The sequence below is a fragment of the Colobus angolensis genome, unplaced genomic scaffold (genome assembly GCF_000951035.1).
Source record: "Colobus angolensis palliatus isolate OR3802 unplaced genomic scaffold, Cang.pa_1.0 Scaffold226, whole genome shotgun sequence".
Taxonomy (NCBI): domain Eukaryota; kingdom Metazoa; phylum Chordata; class Mammalia; order Primates; family Cercopithecidae; genus Colobus; species Colobus angolensis.
Genome location: NW_012115444.1, coordinates 5562757 through 5584301, shown reverse-complemented (window position 1 = coordinate 5584301; position 21545 = coordinate 5562757). Strand labels below are relative to the sequence as shown.

General features: G+C 42.3%; 1 protein-coding gene across 3 annotated transcripts in view; it reads right to left on the bottom strand.

The window, feature by feature from the left end:
• Positions 1–7700: 7700 nt before the first annotated feature.
• The window catches only part of RHOBTB1 (Rho-related BTB domain containing 1), a 132789-nt gene continuing 118944 nt past the window's right edge, over positions 7701–21545 (bottom strand). For 2 of the 3 annotated variants that reach the window (XM_011944109.1, XM_011944111.1), the window contains 4 exons: positions 16473–16623; positions 13219–13307; positions 10443–10548; positions 7701–9913 (listed from right to left, as the gene is read on the bottom strand). In XM_011944109.1, coding sequence (XP_011799499.1) covers positions 9744–9913; positions 10443–10548; positions 13219–13307; positions 16473–16623 — 516 coding nt within the window. In that variant the 3' untranslated portion in view covers positions 7701–9743. The remainder of the gene's footprint in view (positions 9914–10442; positions 10549–13218; positions 13308–16472; positions 16624–21545) is intronic. The other variant, XM_011944110.1, reaches the window with a different exon arrangement.

Here is a 21545-nt window from a genome sequence, read left to right as displayed (position 1 = left end):
CTTTCTTTCTTCTTTCTTTCTCTTTCTTTCTTTCTCTTTCTTTCTTTTCTCCCTCTCTTTCTTTTCTTTTCTTTTTTCGAGATGGAGTCTCACCCTCTCACCCAGGCTGGACTGCAGTGGCATGATCTTGGCTTACTGCAGCCTTCACCCCGTGGGTACAAGTGATTCTCCCACCTCAGCCTCCCTCGTAGCTGAGACTACAGGTGCCTGCCACTATGCCGAGCAAATTTTTGTATTTTTAGTAGAGATGGGGTTTCACCATGTTGGCCAGGCTGGTCTCAAACTTCTGACCTCAGGTGATCCACCTGCCTCAGCCTCTGAACTGCTGGGATTACAGGCACGAGCCACCGCGTCTGGCTAGACATGGGGTTTCCCCATGTTGCCCAGGCTGGTCTTGAACTCCTGAGCTCAAGTGATCCATCTACTTCAGCCTTCCAAAGTGCTGGGATTATAGGTGTGAGCCACCACACTCAGTCTTTTAGACAGAAAGGGCTCTCTCTCTCTCCCCTTCTTTCTCTTTTCTTTCTTTTTTTCTTTCCTCTTTCTCCCTTATTTTCTCTTTCCTTCTTTTTTCTTTCTTTTCTTTCTTTCCTCCTTCTCTCTCCTTCTCCTTCCTTCCTTCTCTCCTCTTCTCTCTTCCTTCTTTTCCTTCCTTCCTTCGCTTCCTTTCTTCCTTCTTTTCCTTCCATCCTTCCTTCCCTCCCTCCTTGCCTTCCTTCCTCCCTCCCTCCCTTCTTTCCCTCCCTCCTTTCCTTCCTTCCTTCCTTCCTTCTTTCTTTCCTTCCTTCCTTCCATTCTTTCTTCTTTCCTTCCTTCCTTCCATTCTTTCTTCTTTCCTTCCTTCTTTCCTTCCTCTCTCCCTCCCTCTTTCTTTTTTTCTTTCTTCTTTTGTCATATGGTAGGTGAAATAAAAATCAAGCAGAAAAATCCGTGGAAATCAGGCTGTTGGTATTTAAATACAAGTTTTAAAAGTCTACCTCCCATTTTTAGTTTTTGATTCATTTCTCATGGACTGAGTCTGTGCATGTGTAGGGTGATGATGGGGGTGGTGGAAAACTAGAATTGCCATCCTGGCCTTTTTTAGAAAGAACTTGCTGTAGATCTATAAAATGCTGTGTTGCAGAAATTCGTTTAGGTTCAAGTAAATCATGAAATTTGTTTTGCACAATTTAGAGAAAATTTAATGAGGCCCTTTCAAATAAGCCTTATGTATATTTGGGGGCAGTACAAATGATTATGTTTTAGGTTCTATAACTTTGAGACATTAATTACAATGAATTTTATTTTTGATCTTTAAATTGATTTTTTTTTTTTGTTTTTTACACAGCGGCAACAGAGGATGCATTGTTTTTTTCATCCATATTTATTTTTTGTGTGCTGATAGTGCACAAAACTTCCATCAGTGTATCCCATCAAATAGCCTAGGTTGTTCTCAGATTTTCAAAATAGTGGTTAGTGCACAGATCAATCTGAGCTCTTCCGTGGTATCCTCATATCCCCCCCTTTTTTTTCCTGGGATGGAGTCTAGCCCTGTTGCCCAGGCTAGAGTGCAGTGACATAATCTCGGCTCACTGCAACCTTTGCCTGCCGGGTTCAAGTGATTCTCCTGCCTCAGCCTCCCGACTAGCTGGGACTACAGGTGCCGCCACCATGCCTGGCTAATTGTTTTAATTTTGGTAGAGATGGAGTTTCACAATGTTGGCTAGGCTGGTCTCGAACTCCTTACCTCAGGTGATCCGCCCACCTCGGCCTCCCAAAGTGCTGGGACTACAGGCGTGATCCACTGGCTGGCCGCTTGCATCCTTTTTAACTTGTCTGGGTGCCCCTCCCCAGCTTCTGTGTTCTTCGGTTTGCGTTTCAGTGTCCATATTGGAGACTCCCATTGCAGGACTCCTACACTGCTGCAGCTACTTTCCCTGCCGCCCGCCTGAAATGCCGGAGTTTCCAGTATCCCCTCCCCCTCCGCTGCCTGAGCACTTAGCCTTCCGCCACTAGTGCAGGAATATAAAAGCCCCCTCTGTGGCGTAGTCTGTACTCCAGAGCACCCCTTGAGACCAGATTGAATGGGGCTTCCTGGCTTGGCTTTTCACCCTTTCCAGTCTCCCCCTTCCTTACTGGTCTCATGGAAGCGCATTTCCTAAGTAAACCACTTGCCTGGGAATCTTCACCTCAGGCTCTGCTTCTGGGGACCTCACTATCCTCTCCATAAGGCGTAGTTGTGGGAACTAAATGAGACAAATGCAAACAAGGCACTCATCACAACGCACGGCCATAACATAGACTCAGAAATGTTATTATTATTATGATGAGTCTCACATCACTTTTTTGGACTCTGGTAGAGTGGTGCCAAGACTTACACCTTTGATCCATCTGGTTGGCCATGGAAATATTTGAATAAACCGGAAACATTTGAATAAAACTGAAAGAGCATATAAAAGTGCATCTTAATATGCCCGAGACCTTGCCACTGGGGTAACTATGGAAATATAAGCAGAAAAGAGCAAAAGCAACCAGCGGAACAGCATTTGCTGAAAAGACAGTTCACATTAATTTTTCTTTTCTTTTTTTTTTTTTAGATTGTTAAGCCCATTTCTCTAAGAGTTAAAAGTTTCAGATGACTACTTATTTTTTTAATTTATGTATGTATGTATGTATGTATGTATTTATTTTTTGAGACAGAGCCTCACTCTGTTGCCCAGGCTGGAGTGCTGTAGTGCGATCTCGGCTCACTGCAACCTCCGCCTCCGAGGTTCAAGTGATTTCCCTGCCTCAGCCTCCCGAGTAGCTAGGATTACAGGTGCCTGCCACCATGCCCAGCTAATTTTTGTAGTTTTGGTAGAGATGGGGGTTTCGTCATGTTGGCCAAGCTGGTCTTGAACTCCTGGCCTCAAGTGATCTGCCTGCCTCGGCCTCCCAAAGTGCTGGGATTACAGGCTTCAGCCACTGTGCCCGGCTTGACTACTCATTTTAAAAGAAATCTCAGGTATATAAAGTGAAGTGATATCCTGGTGACAGTGGTAAAGGGGTCCAAACCTGATAATGGGAGAGGGGCTGAGAGAGAAAACACAGTGATTTCAGGACTCTCCATCTAATTAGGTGGTGTACTCTGTGGAGGGGACAGGAAACTAGGAGATAGGGAAGTTTTATATCCAAGAAATAATTTATCCAGGACTTCCGAGACAGTTTCATCAATCTCCAAAATTTGTACTGGAAGCTTACTTTTCTTTAGATTTCACATGTGAAATGAAATTAGAAGACATCCTTCAACACATATGCACAAGCTCACTAGGGAATTTTCCTTCCGGCTTTATTAAGGTATAATTGACAAATAAAATTGTACATATTTATAGTGTGTAACATGATGCTTTGCTATCTGAATACATTGTGACATGATTAAATCAAGCTAGGGAAGTTTTTTAAACACAGAAAAACAGGCATCTTAGTATTTAGGGAGATCTTAAGAAGTCATCTTGGCCTCTTGCCTTTCACGAGGGTCAGATGATACAAAAGGCCAAGGCCAGATGGGATGGAATAACTCATTGTAATAGGTAATAACTTTCACAATCAGGGAAGCCTCTTGAAGCCTCTCAGGTGGCAGGAAGCTAAACCTAGTTTCTCTTCTTGCTGGTCAGAGGAACCAGTCTCCAGGCCGGCTCATAGCCTTTCAGATCCTTTGCATGTTGTCTTAGTGCTAAGGTAGGGAAGGATTTTGGTCATTGAGCTCAGTGTTCCCTTCCCACACATGCCTGTCACCTTGGGAGGCTTTGATTCAGTACATCTGGAGTGGGACCTAGAATTCATTTTTATTTTTTCTGAGACATAGTCTCTCTCTGTCACCCAGGCTGGAGTGCCGTGGTGTTATCTTGGCTTACTGCAACCTCTGCCTCCCGGGTTCAAGCAATTTTCCTGCCTCAGCCTCCTGAGTAGCTGGGATTACAGGTGTGCACCACCACACCCGGTTAATTTTTGTAGTTTTAGTAGAGACAGGGTTTCACCATGTTGGCCAGGCTGGTCTCAAACTCCTGATCTCAAGTGATCTGACTGCCTTGGTCTCCCAAAGTGCTGGGATTGTGGGAGTGAGCCACCATGCCCATCCTGGAATTCATTTTTAGATCTGGACCCCAGGGCGTGTACAAGAAGGCTCACTGTAGGGCCAAGGAATGGGAATTGGCTAGTGGTTCTATCACCAGTTGAAAGGAGGAATCACATGGGGTAGATGCTGCCTATGGGAGGCTAGGCAGCCCCGGGGAGCCATGGACTAGATGCACACATTGTAAAATGGCTAGATTTCCAGAACAGTGTGGAGTCAGAAAAGTAGAAGGAAATTTGCTATGTAACACCATTTGTGTAACAATTATGCACATGAAACAACACTGTGTATAAAGAAACCCACATGTTTAAAGACATACATTGAACAGAAGATGGGAGTGGGTATTCTGGAAGAAAGAGAAAATATAAAAAGAGAGGGCCTTGCGTTGACTGAGGATGACAATGTGACAAGCACTGAGAAGCATGGCTAACTAGACTTTTTGCATCCAACCCTCAAGAAAAGAAAGAAAAAAATGATTGGGAGAATGAAGATGAATTGCTCCTGAGTGAATCAGTGGTTCAGCCAAGCTCAGCCCTGAAGTGGGCTGACTTTACTTAATAGATAACGTGGAGGCCCTAGTGAGGGCAAATGTTCTCTTAGAAAGGGTCACCCTTTCTTCTTTTCTCCCACCACCCACCTTTCCACCCGGCCCATTATTATTAATAATAATTATTATTTACCTTACCACAGCTCTTATTTTCTAATTGTTAAACCACTGTCATGAAGCATTAAGCAGCAACGTCAGCATTTGGTTGAAGAGACTGGCAGGAAAAGACCACACTGCTCTGTTCTGCAACATGCATGATTGTCTTCTCTCTTGGATTTTTGACCTTGGTTTTGGCCTTGAAAAGCAAGGTCAAAAATGCTGAGCACATAGGTTCCATTTCACCTGTTTTTCACTTCCATTCACTAAGTACTTACTATGTCCAAGATATTTGGCATCTGGGTGCCTTACCTAAATCATCTCATTTAACTTGTACTGAAAACTCAGTGATATCTGTTCCCATTCTCTAGATGACTAAAGCTTAGAGTTGTGTATCTTTTCACATGACAGTTGAACTTAGCCTTCCAGGGGAGTATCACCCCAATGGGGACTACCATGAATCATCAAATCAAAGGATATATATATATTTTTTACCATATTGGAAGGGAATTTTAAGAATAGTCAGACTTTGGTTGGCATCCAAGTGGAAAGAAATGAATCAATTCTGTCCTCACTGATTGCCTGTAACATCTAACCATTCTTGTATTTGGGATTGAGAACATATTCAAAGAACTTAAATACTCCTTCAAAGCATGGGGCCACATTTAGATAACACCCATTTCATCTATGTTCTGTTGGAAATCCATGTCACTGTGGAAACTGAACTACAGGAGAGGCAGGTCACTTCACGTTTGCTACTGTTGTTGATAATGCTTTCATGCTTGTGGATATCAACTGCATGATTGCTTGGTTTCCACCCAAGAGTTATCTGTTCATAAATTACTTTCATATTTCATAGACTACAGTCTGTAAATATCTAACTGATGAGCACCTGTGTATCAGCCCAGTAAAAAGCTATGCATCTAAATGGCTCACGTAAAAATATCCAATTTAGAAGCACTGTCAGCACAGGGGAGAATTTTCTAGTGCAGCCAAGGGGTATAGCATTACTTCTACAGAAATGTAGCTTTTAAAGAAGGTCACTAGTATTGCCACCCCAGTGTCTTCACTTCTAAGTCTAAACCTTTCATGATGCATATGTCACCTGCTTCCTAATTGGAAATTCAAGAAAGCAGTCTTCATCATAAAATAAATTACGTCGAGGGATATGCAGTAATCTCTCGACTTAATTTAGCACTTTGAAATAAATAATATATCCGTGACTCACAGTGTTTAATTCAATTCTGTGTCTTTCCTCAGTGGCCCTTTCCCTCCCTCCCTTCCTTCTTTTTTTTCTTTCTTTTTAAATTGCCCTTTTCTTCGTTATGCTGCTTCTGGTTACACACACATACATGTACAACACAAATGCACTCTCCCTGGCTAACTTTTACCTTTATGACTTTTATGCAATAGTCACATTCTTCTAGAAAAGAGAAATTATTGCTATTTGCCTTCTAGCATCCAACTAGGAGATCTCTGTCTATTATCTATCTATCTATCTATCTATCTATCTATCTATCTATCTATCTATCTATCTATCTATCTATCTCTGTGCCAATTAAAAAAAATATCCAGTTCATGAAAAGGGCTGGCAAACCTTCAGCTTGCAGATAAGCATTCATTCAGAAGTGTTGAACTGATAAAACTGTTTCCAAACTTAAGATTCACGGCCGGGCGCGGTGGCTCAAGCCTGTAATCCCAGCACTTTGGGAGGCCGAGGCGGGCGGATCACGAGGTCAGGAGATCGAGACCATCCTGGCAAACACGGTGAAACCCCGTCTCTACTAAAAAATACAAAAAACTAGCCGGGTGAGGTGGTGGCGCCTGTAGTCCCAGCTGCTCGGGAGGCTGAGGCAGGAGAATGGCGTGAACCCGGGAGGCGGAGCTCGCAGTGAGCTGGGATCTGGCCACTGCACTCCAGCCTGGGCGACACAGCAAGACTCCGTCTCAAAAAAAAAAAAAAAGATTCACTTCGTTATTTCCTTCTGACTAGTAGTATTTCTTCTGCCTAGCCAGTGTCACAGTGATGAAAAACTGAATTTTGACAGCTAATATACCATACATTGGAAGCAAGCATGAAAAAACCTCTTAGAAACATTGGACTTTTTGCTTCTGAGTGTCCATAATGAAAATATTTGAGTTCCATCTAGACCAGCAGTGTCTGTGGTTCTCAAAATGCCAGTATAGGAACCTTTGCTGAGGTTATGTAAAAGAAAAAGAATGCCAACATAAGGTGCTGATATCCCTGATGATTTGCCAGACATTACTCCCAGAAACTTAGACCAAGACTTTCTACAGGGAAGAAGAAACTGGTATGCTTTATGTAATAGGTGCCACGACTGGGACCACCCACCTCTGAAAGGTGGAAATGTGTTGGGAATCTCATTGTCTTCTTTTCACAGCTATTTCTTACAGTGGTCAGCACCTTCCCATAGAGTTATAGGTAGCCTGTCCCTCAGAAAAGCCCCTCAGTGAAATCTCACTGGAGACTTTCTTCCCTCTGAGCTTGGGGAAACATTATATTACCTAGAAGTCCAGAAATTGTCCAGACATTTTCACAAAGGCCTTCTCAGACCTGCTTTTCAAGAAACTTTTCCTGAACTCAGCAACTCAGACCTATCACTTAACTGCTGGCGGAAATTATCTAAACCCAGATTATACTAAGTCCTTTAGGATAGTCGTAGTTTCTCCCCCTGCCCCCTACCCGGCCCCAGGCAGCACTATGTCTAGTGACATACTGTGTTAGCCAAGAACAAAGCGCCAGGCACTTCATTTACATCATGACACTGGAATCTCTGCTGACACCACCAAATACAAAAATGACAAGTCATTCAAGCTGCTTTGTTACTGGAGCATGCACAAGCTCCCATGACCCAGCACCCTCAACGTTTTGATTGATAGTTTAAAAAAAGCTGTTAAATTACACACACAACAATGATGTCTGTCCTTAAAACAAAACTGGAGGCATTTTATAGCTAAACAATTTTATTGGCTTTTTGTGAAATAAAAAACACACAAGAAACCACCATGATTAAAGGCCATAATCAGCATCAACCAAATGAACCAGCCACTTGGTTACAGCAGCTGATAACAACACTAGTGGATATTATTGCTTATACCCCAAGTTCATTTATACGTCCATTACATTTTGGCAAGATTACAATCAAATGGGAGCTTTGGTTGTAAAAATTCAACTATGACTACTCATTGGAAACTCAACTTCTACCATTTTATGATGGGATACATGTCAGTTCTTCTGCATCTTGACATTTATCCTCTCCTGTCTCCTTTCTCCTTCCATTAATAAGATGTAGAAGCCTATTGAAAAAAATTAAGGTGGATGCATTTGTAACTATCCTTCCTCTGCTGCCTCCTCTTTTGTCATGACAAGGTGCTGCATTTCTGGGCCTCTCCCAAGATCTTCTATCTGGTGTGTTTCCACTGCCGGTAATAAATGCCCATCTATAATCTAGATAGATTTTCAAATGCATATGGCTGTCAACATTGGGGTTTGGACTTAACTGTCTCATTTCCATCTTCTGAAAAGCTAGAAGAAAAAATAAAAATAAAAACAAAATCAACAGCCCTTGGCATTGGTAACTTGACCTCCCAACAGAATGAGCCCCATCCCCTGCCACATAACATCGCATGGCAGGTGTGGAGCTGTGGCCTCGAAATGCTCTGTGTGTATGTGTGTGCTGTAACATTTTACTTTACAGAGAAGCAATGACTGACTGCCTCACAAAAGCTCCCCTGCTCTCACACTTTCTAGTTTAACACTGAAAACTCAGAATGAGAAAGAGTCAGAACTAACTCACAATAGCACCATTTCCTAGACTCTTGGAATGAGATTCCTTTCCATGTAGGAGAACACAGGCGCCCAGCCTCCAGCTGTGTGCTTTCACAGGCTCCCAATGCATTTCAGCAGAAGTGGGTGGTCTGCCTTAGCCTACTTCTGCAGAAACATGAATTTTCCCTGGGAAGAGTTAAAAATATGGGTCTTACAAAGTGAAGTTGGCCACAGGTGAGAAGCCTGAGGAAGCCTGTTTCTGGGGGTGAGATGTGACAAGCCTGTAGATGGCAGGAGGGAGTCCAGGGACCTTTTCCCTTGCCCATCTCAATTCAAGTCAGTGAAGAATCTGCATGCAGAAGCATGGCAAGTTCAAGGAATACTGAGAGACGTAAACCCTAATACAGCAATCGGAACACCAGCGCACTAATGGTATCTTACGTATTCAGGTCCACCAGTGAGTTTGCCCTGGATAATGCTGGGATTTAATAAGCCCTTCTAATGATTATAAAGATTATCCTCTTGAAACTAGACATTGGAAACAACAGAATATTTGATATCACTATATTTTACATGGCACATATAACCATATAATTACCAGCACTTAACACGGCAAATATTGTAAATACACATTCTTGGAGTTGACTTTGTAATTACACCGATGTTATTCAACAGAACAAAGATTAAACACTCTCCAATTTGCACTTTGGGGGATTTCAGTCCCCTCCTTCCCTTCACAACAAAAGGATAACCCTCTAATTACATAATAATGCTCGGTGGTCATGTGGGCAAAGAGAATCACAGGGTGACTTCATAGTCAATTGTGGCCTGTAAAATAAAGTAATACACAGTATTTTCATTTCAACAAAATACAAGAGACCATATAAAAATATTTTCCAATTTGGAATCAGAAACATGAAAGCTGGATTTTTTTTCTTTGTATAAAAAGAAACAAAATAACAGACTAAAGTTTATTAAGCCTTCTAACAAAAAAAATATACATATCAGTTTAAGGAATGCAGTGAGAGTCAGCTTCCCTTTTTGTCCAGGCTCATTGATGGTGAGCTTGTGCTTTGATCCTAACAAAGATAAATGCACAAAAGTGGAGGAAGGTCAGTGTCTGAAACCTGAACTATGTCGTATCTCTAATAAGACGAATTTTACAGTAGTGCTTTGAAAAATGGTGGATCAGATTACCAATGTTTTTTTTCTCTTCCTCTTCAGGCCACTGCTGGAGATGAATTCCAGAAGCACCACTTTCGTCTCGAGTGATGCTTATTTAGTGCAATATCTTCCTTCTCTCGTTCCCTTTTCACACGCTGGTAGTGATCTTCTTCCTTCAGGTACCACACAGGGGGCCAGCGGTGCCGCTCGAAGTATTCCTGGTTGTCTGGTGAAGGAAAGATGCAGACCATAAGACCTGCAGCTCATTGATCTTTTTACGTGCTAGGCCTTGAGCTTAAAGCTTCTCGAATATTCTCTCAAAAACGTGATGTGGCAGGGACTGTGATTAGGGTCATTTGCAAAAGGTGACACTGTTTTGAGAGGAAGAATCTCTTGCCTGTAGTCATGCAGCTGGGCACAGAGAACCTGAACCCAGGACCACCTGATTTGAGAGTCTAAGCCTGCTCCTAAGCTTGCCTCCCTAAACAAGGGGAAGCCCACCACCTCTGCGCTCTCTGCAACAGGGCACCATGGACTCCAGCCCACCCAACTCCCGTCAGCATCAAGTTCTTCAAAGAGAATTCCCAGCCTTCTATTCTTTATGTCATGTCACATGAATATGTGACCACCAGCTAGTCTCAAGGAATTATCTATCAGCTGCCTGCTGACTGTGTTCCTTTCCAGGGACATAGAAGATAAAAGCTTCCCTGAGAGGTGAGGAGAGGTGGATGAATGGGGGCTTCGCACAGTCTCACCTGCAGATTTTGATTTGATTTCCTTGCGGAACTTGGAGCATACACTGTTGTAGTTGGTGCAGATGTGGTGCAAACACCAGGCGGCCAACTGGTGGGCATTGTGAAACTGCAGAAAAGTGAGCAAAAGGAGGGTAAGACTCTATTTTCTAAAAAGGGGCTACAAAGAAATTGGGGAAGCCATCGTAAGGGTGAAAATAAATGAAGGGCTTATATAACTAATTTGGCAAACCTCTTGTTTTGACCTCAATGTTTTGACTTTGGCCATGGCTCTGATGCCAGCCAATGTAGTGCTGGGCACACCCCTCCCTTCCCCACTGTCCTAGGTGCACCAAAAATAATTGCTGTATCAAATCACGAGCTTAAAGTATGCCTCGCCCTCTCACCCTCCCCTGCCACCTGGCCTCTAGTGCTAAGCAACCGCGGCCTCTGGAAGACACCAGCCCACAGCAGAAAGCAGCGATGTCATCTCTGTTTAAGGAAGCCTCGGCAATGGAATACTTCGTGTCGCATGTCAGAGCTCAGCTTGCTGGGGCCAAGATCCGAAAGAGGAGACTGCAGAATGTGTGACTGTCCTATACCTGTCCTTTGGTTACATAAGAAGAGCAAGCAGTATGTGCCAGGGTGGAGAGATCCAGATACTTCACCCTTCCTTTCTAAGCAATGCTCAGGAAGGTGGCAGCTGAGGTAGCTATGACTGAAAAATATGAGATGCTCAAAAATCGACCATCAACTCCCCCATTCCCTCTCCAGACCTGGCAGGCCTGCCGTGATCCCTCACTCTTTCCGTCTGTGCCCTTCTCTGACACCCCTTCTGTTGTCTATTGCTCTTGATGTTTCTTTGGTTGGGTGGAACTTTAGAACCTACGGCATGCTTCCTCTGTGGCCCTGTATCTCCACTGTGAGGCCAAAAGCCAGAGATCTCAGAAACCCACTCGAGCGACTCACTGAAAATCACAACCCAAACATCAGAGACAGTTTTAGCTGGTGCCTCCAACTTCTCTTGCTGTTAGATTTCTCTCTGAAAACAAGACTAGGGCAGTGTTCTGCCGGGTGGGCTTGTTCCAGCTTGAGAGAGCCAATTGTGTGCATTTCTTCCCTACTTTGAGTTTAGTGACTTCATATGTTATAATCAGCCATGATGGGAGTATTTATATAATAGAAATTGGCAAATGTAACAGATTAGGGTCCCACTTGCCCCCAAGCTGACTGTTAAGCACTTACCAGCACATCACTGGGTTAGGGTCTAATGGATGAGCTAAGACACGAGAGAATCCATCCTAAGCTCGTCCTGCCAAGTCTTGTCAGGGCTTAGCAATAATCATATTATTTCCTCGTAGTGGGTATGTGTGGGGGTAAGGTGGGAACACAGTGCAACAAACAGACACAGACACAACTGCAAATCATTCCCTCAAGTGAGTGGTCCCGATATGAAATTCCGGATCATTACATTTTTCTCTAGGAGGAATACTTGCTGGAGCGAGTACAAGTTATAAATCATCCCCCAGAACTGTTTCAAAAGACCCCAAATTCCAAGTGTGGACAACCAGTTTTGATGGGGGCTTGCTGATTCGACTGCATTAGATGTCTACTCTCAGTTTCACTGTAATCCCTAATTGGATTTTAATAATGTGTGTTTGTGTCTGTTTCCTTTACTTGCCTATGACTGCCCTGGGGCAGAGGATCTACCATTTATATGTACACGTCCTTTGCCTAGGGCAGTGCCTGGTATTTGGGGAGAAAAACAACAAATATTTGCTGAATGCTAAGTCAAAATGAATAGGTCACTGTAAAGTTCAATTCCGCCTTTTCTCCCTTTTGCACCTGAATCATCTCCTTTGGCCACAGTAGGAAGGGCCTGAGCAGCACCTGCCAGATGCCACCTCCTCTCCCCAAAACCACTTCCTTTCCCTTGATTGAGAAATATTGATTTATATGGACTGACCTAAGACTTAGTAAGCCATTGTCTTAACGGAAAGAGGGAGCACAGGAAGCCGAACCCAACAGGCAGAAGAAAAGACGGAGGAATTTATTCTTAGTTCCCTCAGAGTGTAAATTCATTGTTAATCAGCCTATGCCAGGGACTAGAAAATTCTGCAGATGTGCCTGGCATTCTAAGAGGGCTTACACTCTTCAGTGCTCGCTCTTGAACATTCTCTCCCACTTGATTCTCAAAATAATCTGTAACGTTGGTAGGATGCAAATTGTCATCCCATTTCCTGTGGATGAGGAAAGTGAGGCAGAGTTTAGCTTGTGCTTTGAGGAAGTTACTCCACGGTGAAGCTGAAGCTGAATCTTGGACCTTCTCTGGAAGAGGAAGGCAAGTCTGTATTGGGATTATGTTATCACAATCTGAATATTAGCAACTACTGACTTTAGAAAACTCCAGGACAGCTGTAGTGAGATGTTCATTAACCGGGGGTCATTACAGGGCTTCACGAAATTCTAGAAACTGTCTGTGCTTGGCCAAATACATGGCTAAGAATTCAAAGAAGGAGGAGAGACAAAACCTCCCCCAAGTGGTTCTCCCACATGTGAAGCTGATGCCTTAGGCGACAATGGGACTGGTGTGGGGACCGTGTTGTTTATTCAAATGAAGCCCAGCAGGATGAATGGTACATGAAAGGTAAAACTCTCAGATCTTCTTAGTGTACACAGGGGGCCTCTGTGACTCAGTGGTGACATCTTTATTTAGACAGATGCAACAATGGAATGTTTTATCAACATTAAATGAACTGATTGAACACACTTAAAAGGTGAAAAGCAAACTGATACAAACCTGAGCCAATTCCAAGTAAGAGAGCACTTCTCCGTCAATGCCCACACCACTCATTGCGGCCTTGGTCAACTCCTGAACGGCATGCTGTTCTGGGGAAGAAAAAGGGGGCCGGAGAACGTTAAACCACGCCCTGCAAGCCAGGTAGCTTGCCTGGAGGGTTGGTCTGGGACCACTTAAGAAGGGAGGAAATGTGGGATACAGCTCTGGGCAGCCATCTGAATTAAATCCAGAAGCTGCTCTTACGTGTGGTCTTTCACTACTCGCGGTTCTGGTGCCAGCCACTTCACCCACACCTCTGGGGACTCTTGTTCATGGCTCTAAAATAGTCAGAATCCTCCAGACCTGCAATGTTCTGTGCAGGATGGTAACTCCTGGCCACACGAGACTATTTAAACTTAAATTACTTAAAATGAAATGAAATGAAAAGTTCAGCTCCTCATTCACACTAGCCACAGTAAGTGCTCAACAGCCACATATGGCCACTGTTTGGACCATCCGGATATGAAATGTTTCCATCACTGCAGAAGGTTCTACTGGATGGAGTGGCTCTAAACAGTCTAGCACCTTCCTAGAGTCTCTAGACTTTAGACACGCTCCTGCTTGACAGTTTCCCCACTTACATCACCACAATGCTTAATACCCCTGACAGTGAAGAGGTTAAATGACAGAGGAATGAGTCTATTTGAGGAATTAAAAATGTGATTGCATACGTCTGTCTCAATAGCTACAGATGGTGACGTATTGTTCAGCCTCTTGGATTCTAAAGACTGGGGAGACCTGCAGTCCAAAGTAACAAAAATGCAGTAGGGAGAGCCATTTCTGCTTGGGAGCTTGAGTCCAAGGCTTCCAAGCTGAATTTACATTGTGGTGTGAAGCTAGGACATCTCTTGCCTTTGTAAAGGCTGTCGCCTGCCTGAGACTGACGTGTGAGGGTACAGCCTTGGCTCAGCATTTCTAGGTCTTTGACATTGATGTCATCCGTAGCATTGCATTTGTTTTTCTAACCCAGCACACTGTCTAAATCATGCTTACTTTCTGCTCCAGTTCTGCATGTTTACTGGTCAGTATGCCTATATCTGGTCAATATAGTATTGGGAATGGAATGATTTCTTTGGCACAAACCTCCTCACCTGGATTGAACTATTTGGAACTAAATTGCCCAGAGAAGTCATCTGGGCTTTGTCGTTTTAAGTAACTGCAACATTTCCTGACATTTATTTAACATGGGCTCACAAAGCATCGTCGCTAGAAACTGATTTTTAAACACCATGTTCTAAACACTCTACACTAGACAGTACAAAGCAAATACTATAAAGGATTAAAGGAATCATCTTGGGAAGCTGTATATTAAATAATCATAACAGTAACAACAGCATTTCATAACTAATTGTTCATAGAAGTCTAGAGTTCACACAAAAAGCTTTATTTGGGTCAGTTAAAAAAAAAAAAAACTTTCATGGAGAAATCAATCCCATGTTTTCATTGCCAGACTTAATATTTAAGCAAAAATGGTACTAGTCTGAGATTGATCACAAACCTTGTGGGGCAGATTTGGCTCCAAATTACTTTTGATAATTTCAAAAATAAAATAAAAATTTATCCTCAGGACTAATGTCATAAAACCTGTGGATAGTTAGATGCCTTGGAACCATGTTTCTGAAGAAAGTAATTGCCCACTGAAGCCTCCCAGAGTCAGTATTTAAAAAAACTAGCGCCCTCATTTGGATCTATTAGGTATATTGGTTAAAAACAGTTTTTAAAAATAAATCTAATATTGATGCCTCAACTCGCTCTTTCTATCCAACTGGGGAGGAAGTAGGACAAAGAGAGGACTTTGATCTCCAGGTGGTTGTGTGTAGTAGAAGCCTAGAGGACAGAGAAAATAATCTGTTTTTTTTTTCCTTTTTTGAGATGGAGTTTCACTCTCCTTGCCCAGGCTGGAGTACAATGGTGCAATCTTGGCTCACCGCAACCTCTGCCTCCTGGGTTCAAGCAATTCTCTTGCCTCAGCCTCCTGAGTAGCTGGGATGATAGGCATGTGCCACCACGCGTCGCTAATTTTGTATTTTTTTTAGTAGAGACGGGGTTTCTCCATGTTGGTCAGGCTGGTCTCGAACTCCCGACCTCAGGTGATCCGCCCGCCTCGGCCTTCCAAAGTGCTGGGATACAGGCGTGAGCCACCGTGCCCAGCCTATCTTTTATTTTTTCTAAAGACATTGCCAGAAAGTCAAGTGCAGATAGGACTGGTTGGTTTGTTCATACATTCATCTTCATTCATTCAATTGTTCAACAAATATTTATCGAAAGCTAACATGCTCAGGCACTCAGAAGAAAGGCCAGTGAACAAGACAGGCACTGTTTATTTCTGCTTTGATGGTTAATAGGAATCAACTAAACAGTGATAAACACCCAGCTTGCGACTTAACACCTCTGGTGTAAAGTGAATAAGGCTGAAGATCTGAATTCCAGACACAGCCATTTAAGTGCATATATCCTATACAGACCTGCTTCAGCTTCCCAACTGAACAAATCTAGAAATGATACATCAGATTTTGTGAAGTTAAGCCAAGTTTCCCTTTTTTCTCTTTCTCCCAAAATGAACTTGACAATGTCAGAACATTTTCTAAAATAGCTTTAAGAAAACCACTTACATAATGCTTACTATGTGCCAGACGCTGTTCTAAGGACTTTATATTTTAACTCATTTAATCTCCATAACAGCTCTATGGCTGAATAATATTAGCCCCATTTTAAAGAGCGAGAAAGCTGAGACGCAGAGCGAAGGTTAAGACAAAGTCACCTGGTCTGTAAATGGTGGAGTCAGGGTTTGAACTTAGGCAATCTGGCTCTGTCATCTGTTTTCCTAAACAGTGCGTCTACCGCCTTCTTAAAGACTGTGTCTGTGCAGTTATTATGGAGATAATGTTGACAAAATAGTATTATTTCAAACTCTGGGGTGCACAAATGACTCAGCATGCATAGAGCGTGTGCCTCAAGGGCAGGGGTCATGCATTACTCACCTTCATAGCTGTATCACCTAACAGGGTCCACCACAGAGTGGGTGCTTAAGGAGTATTTGTTGAATTGAATTGGGCTATCTGATGCAATTTGATTAGTTCATATCATTCTACACAAGACAGTCCTATTTTGCGTGATAAAAAATCAACTTTTATTCTCTGTAAAAATATTTGTATTTAAATGTGATTTTGGATAAATATGACGGACACTGCATGGCCCTGAGTCATCAGCCTTACCTGCAAGTGCAACCAAGTGTGGCAGGCAAAATCTGTTTGCCAAGGCAATTAATTCCAGCGGGTCCAGATCCAAGTTAGGAGACAACTGCTTGGTATAGAGATAATCCAATACTGCTTGCATTGATATCTTGTTTATGTTCGGGAGATACACCTGAAATGTTATACAAAAAGCTAAATTCTGCTGCAGAAAGCAGGGAGTGGGCACATTTTCAGGCTATGCTGCTTATAAATATCCTGTGTGACTTGATATTGGCGAGTGTTGGACACCTGCTTTGAGGCTGTGCGTAGGTATCCTTCTGTATTTATGACTTTAAACATAATGGTTTGATTTGTAGATGACAAAAGAGTGGAGCTGCCTGATACAGCCTGATGTGGAATTTTTAAATGACTATTTGGACTTATAAATCAGACAAATGGGCTGGAAATGTATGATAACAGTAGGGGCCCTCATGCCAAGCACCTTGTAATACTCTATTGTGGGGAAAGAAATCTCCTACCAACATGACAGGTGTTGGGGGGAGCTGCAAACCACACTGTTGCCGACACGATGGAGCCTAGCTCTCCAAGATGTCAAAACAGAGGATGAGGCTGAGCAACCACCCTAGCTGCCACAGTGACCAGCTTGATTTCGACATTCTTTCAGTATATACACAATATATTACAATGTACTACATAACATATACACTTCATTATTTTTTCCTACAACCACATGGATTCAGAACTACTGGAACATTATCAGTTATCAGTAGATTCAGAGAATCCAAAGGAGTCCTTGCTTAGGACTTCCAGGGGAGTATGACTGGGTACAGGTGAACTGTCCCCTGTGGGATTCCCACAGTCTCCTTCATGAGTGCCTGTAGTTGTGTATATAAATGCATGCTAGAGCTTGCTAGAGAGCCAGGCACTGCCTGGGAGGTGGAGAGCTGGAGAGGTGGGCATGGATTAATGGAGATGTACACTGTGTAGCAGCTACTCTTTATTTTAGGTCTCTAACTCCATGAGACAGGCCCTGGAGTAGTTCAGAACTGTACCACTTGGAGTATTGGAATACCGACAATTACAAATATTAATCGTAATTGAAGGCATCCTATGCACAGGCACTGAGCTAAGCTTTCCACACACATTCTTTAATTTGACGCTTATATCTACCCTAGAGAGAAGAGACTTACTTTTGCCATTTTACAGAAAAGGAAATGGAGGTTCAAGGAGGTTCATTTAAATCTTGCGTCCAAGGTCACAGAGCTAGGAAGTGGTGACTGGGATTTAAACCCAGGGAGTATGACGTGAAAGTGTATGTTCAGAATTGCTGAGCGGTGATGGAAACGTTTAATGCCACAGAAGCACAGGTTTGAGTTACAACAATAAAGCATCATATTTTATTAATGGTTTGTAAGAATTCTACTTCAAAAGGATGAACAATTATGAACTTCTTTTTCTTTCTTTTTTATTTTATTCGTTTTTTGAGACAGGGTCTAACTCTGTTGCCCAGGCTGGACAGTAGTGGCTTGATGATAGCCTGGGCCTGGGCTCAAGCTATCCTCCTACCTCCACCTCCCTAGTAGCTGGGACTACAGGCAGTACCACCATGCCCGGCTAATTTATTTTATTAATTCTTTTTTTGTAGAGATGGCGGGCTTGCTATGCTGCCCAGGCTGGTCTCAAACTCCTGGCCTCAAGTTATCTTCCTGCCTTGGCTTCCCAAAGTGCTGGGATTACAGGCATGAGCCACTGTGTCTGGCCAGTTATGGACTTCTTAATTCTCGTACTTAATAAACCTCTATATAACATATAAAGATATACATCTATATATTATATATGATTACATCTTTATAACATTGTTATTTCTATATATTTTATATGATCGCACCTCTCTCTCCATACACATGCACATGCACACACACACACACTCAGGGACACACACACTGTCAGGCACACCCACACACTCAGGCACACACACACAGTCAGGCACACACACACACACTCTCAGGCATACACACACAGTCAGGCACACATACACACTCTGGCACACACACACAGTGTCAGGCACACATACACACTCAGGCACACACACACACACTCAGGCACACACAGGCACAGAGCCAGACCTCTATATCTGTGGGTTCCACATCTGTGGATTGAACCAACTGTAGATCAAAAATATCTGAAAAAAAGGCATGACTGCCTCTGTTCTGAACATGTACAGACTTTTTTCTTGTCATTATTTCCTAAACAATACAGTATAACAACTACTTACCCAGCATTTGCATTGTATTAGGTATTAGAAACACTCTACAGATAATTTAAAGTATAAAGGAGAATGTGCACAGATCTATGCAAATACATTGCCATTTTATATGAGGAACTTGAGCATTCATGGATTTTGGTGTCTAAGTGGGTGGGGGGGTGGTCCTGGAACCAATCCCTCACAGATACTGAGGGATGACTGTGTGTGTGTGTGTGTGTGTGTGTGTGTGTGTGTGTGAGAGAGAGAGAGAGAGAGAGAGAGAGAGAGAGAGAGAGAGAGAGAGAGAGAGAGAAACAGTGAGAGAGAGAGAAAGAGTGTGTTATGTATGTATGTATAATGGCTCCACATTTTACAGGGTGCTTATGGCTTATGCATTCTGGCAGTGTGGCTCCAGAACTGTTCTAAGCTATAGAAACCTTCTTTGTTATTCTCCTATGCAGCCATTAGCCACCTCAGAGAGGGAATATCCTTTCAGATAGGTAGACCTGTCCTTTAACATATCACAGGGAAGGTTTAGAAAAATTCCTAGAAATATTAAGGAATTTATCCCCCACTTTCAGACATGGTTGGTGAAAACAACAATTATGATTCCATAAATGAGTTACATAAGTCATTACCATAAATGATTTGATAAGCATGATCATTTCAGGTTTCCAGCACAACCTCTACAACAAATAGAACTCAATGAGTTGAAACTATTACTGGGATTATTTTAAAATAAAGTAGCTGTTGGGCATGCTAGATCATCTGCAATATACAGATGATGGAATGTTATTCTTCCCTTTAACCAGCTGTATCTACATATGAATAATTATTCAACTAAATCTAGCACCAGTTACACGGTGTGTATGCTCGCATACATGTATGTTTACATACATGTGCATTTATCTTACACAAATAATGGATTTACTTACAGATATCCAAACAAATTTGTTTCTGTGTGTAGGAACGTGTAACATTTCATTTCTTTGAGGAAATAATGTTTGGATTAGTGATATGGTTTGGCTGTGTCCCCACTCCAATCTCATCTTGAATTATAGCTCCCATAATTCCCACGTGTTGTGGGAGGGACCTGATGGGAGATAATTGAATCATGGAGGCGGTTCCCCCAGACTGTTCTAGTGGTAGGGAATAAGTCTCACGAGATCTGATGGTTTTATAAGGGGTTTTCCCTTTCACTTGGTTCTCACTGTCTCTCTTGCCTGCTGCCATGTGAGATGTGCCTTTTGTCTTCCACCATGATTGTGAGGCCTCCCCAGCCACGTGGAACTGTGAGTCCATTAAACCTTTTTCTTTATAAATTACCCTGTCTCTAGTATGTCTTTACCAGCAGTGTGAAGATGGACTAATACAATTAGTATAGTTTTTTAGACAGTTGAAGGTTGAGTTGTGAAACTTTAAAATTTGAATCATTTTAATAGTGAAAGTACTCACATTTTACAAAGTGCTAAGTGCTCTAAGATGTTAGTAATTGTTAATACACAAAGTCCCAGAGCTTCCTGTTAACACCTGCTCTCTCAGAGATGGGGATGTCTGGTGCTTCTGAAAACAATGCCTCTAGTGATAGTGCAAGAGCCTGGGGCAGGCCCAGGGATATATCACTAAAGTGCTGCGTGACCTTTGATAAATCACTCACCCTCTCTCACCCTCAGTCTCGTCACCTGTTACATGGGAGGAATTTGGAATAGATGCTGTTAAAAGTTCTTTCTTCACAGAAACTCTGGGTTTTGAAGATCTTCAGATTACCTTAGCATTTTTTGGCAAGAGTGTGTTCTAAGTCATGACTTAAAGAAGAAATAGCAAAATGAACATCCTAAATAAAAAGAAACTATTTCTGGCTGCAGCAGATGACAGATTCGAGTAAGCAACCCTGCCCAAATACCCTCAATGCCCTCGAAGTGTCCCGATGTTTGTAATCACCTATGACCTGCTATCTTCTTTTAGCTGAATATAATGTTAACATTTTTTGAAGTGATGGCTCTATTTGGCAAATAACGTTAGAGACCCTTAGGAAAAAAAATCAAATTAGAATAAACTCAGAACACTTTTGGAGCTTGCATTTTTTTCCCCTCATGGCTGATTTTTAAAAAAGCCTGTTTCTGTGATTTCAACATTTATAATTAACTGCATGACAACAGAAAGACCTTTATTTATAGCACTTTAAAAATAGTATAAGCAAAGCTTCATAAATAATGAAATAAAAAAAATTTGCATCCTACCTGCTGGATATAGTTTTTTTTTTTTTCTTAAAAAAAGAAGAGTTATCAAAGAGAATATAATGCTACCCTAAACAATGTTCTATCTTGAAGTTTAGTTGGTTTAAAATTTTAATTGTGAAGATTAGCTGAGACTATTAGGCTTATAATTAGAGACAGTCTCATAGAGAATGAGAAAGTATCCTAGATCCAAAGCATTGCTTACTACAACCCAGGCATGCATTTTTAATGAACCACTTGCTGAGTACCTCTGGGGAGAGAATTATGCTTACTGCTACATTAAAAGTAATGAGAAAAAATAGAAGTAAGATACAATGTGTTCCTGAATATTAAATGACAAAAAAGTTAAATTAAAATCAATGGACATAGGCATATTTCATTTGTTTCTGGATATGCACATTAATTCTATTAATTCTCCAAAAAAGGCTGAGCTTCCTGGTGGGGGGCAGGAGGGTGGCAGGCATCAGATTTTCAGATTTTCTCAAGAGAATAGAAAGTTAAAAGGTGGCCTACAAAGGCCAAATCCCAAGTGTGAACATGGATCTATGTTAATCATGGAGCATTAACTGAGTGCCTTTCCCCTGCAACAATTCAGTACACCTGAATTGTACT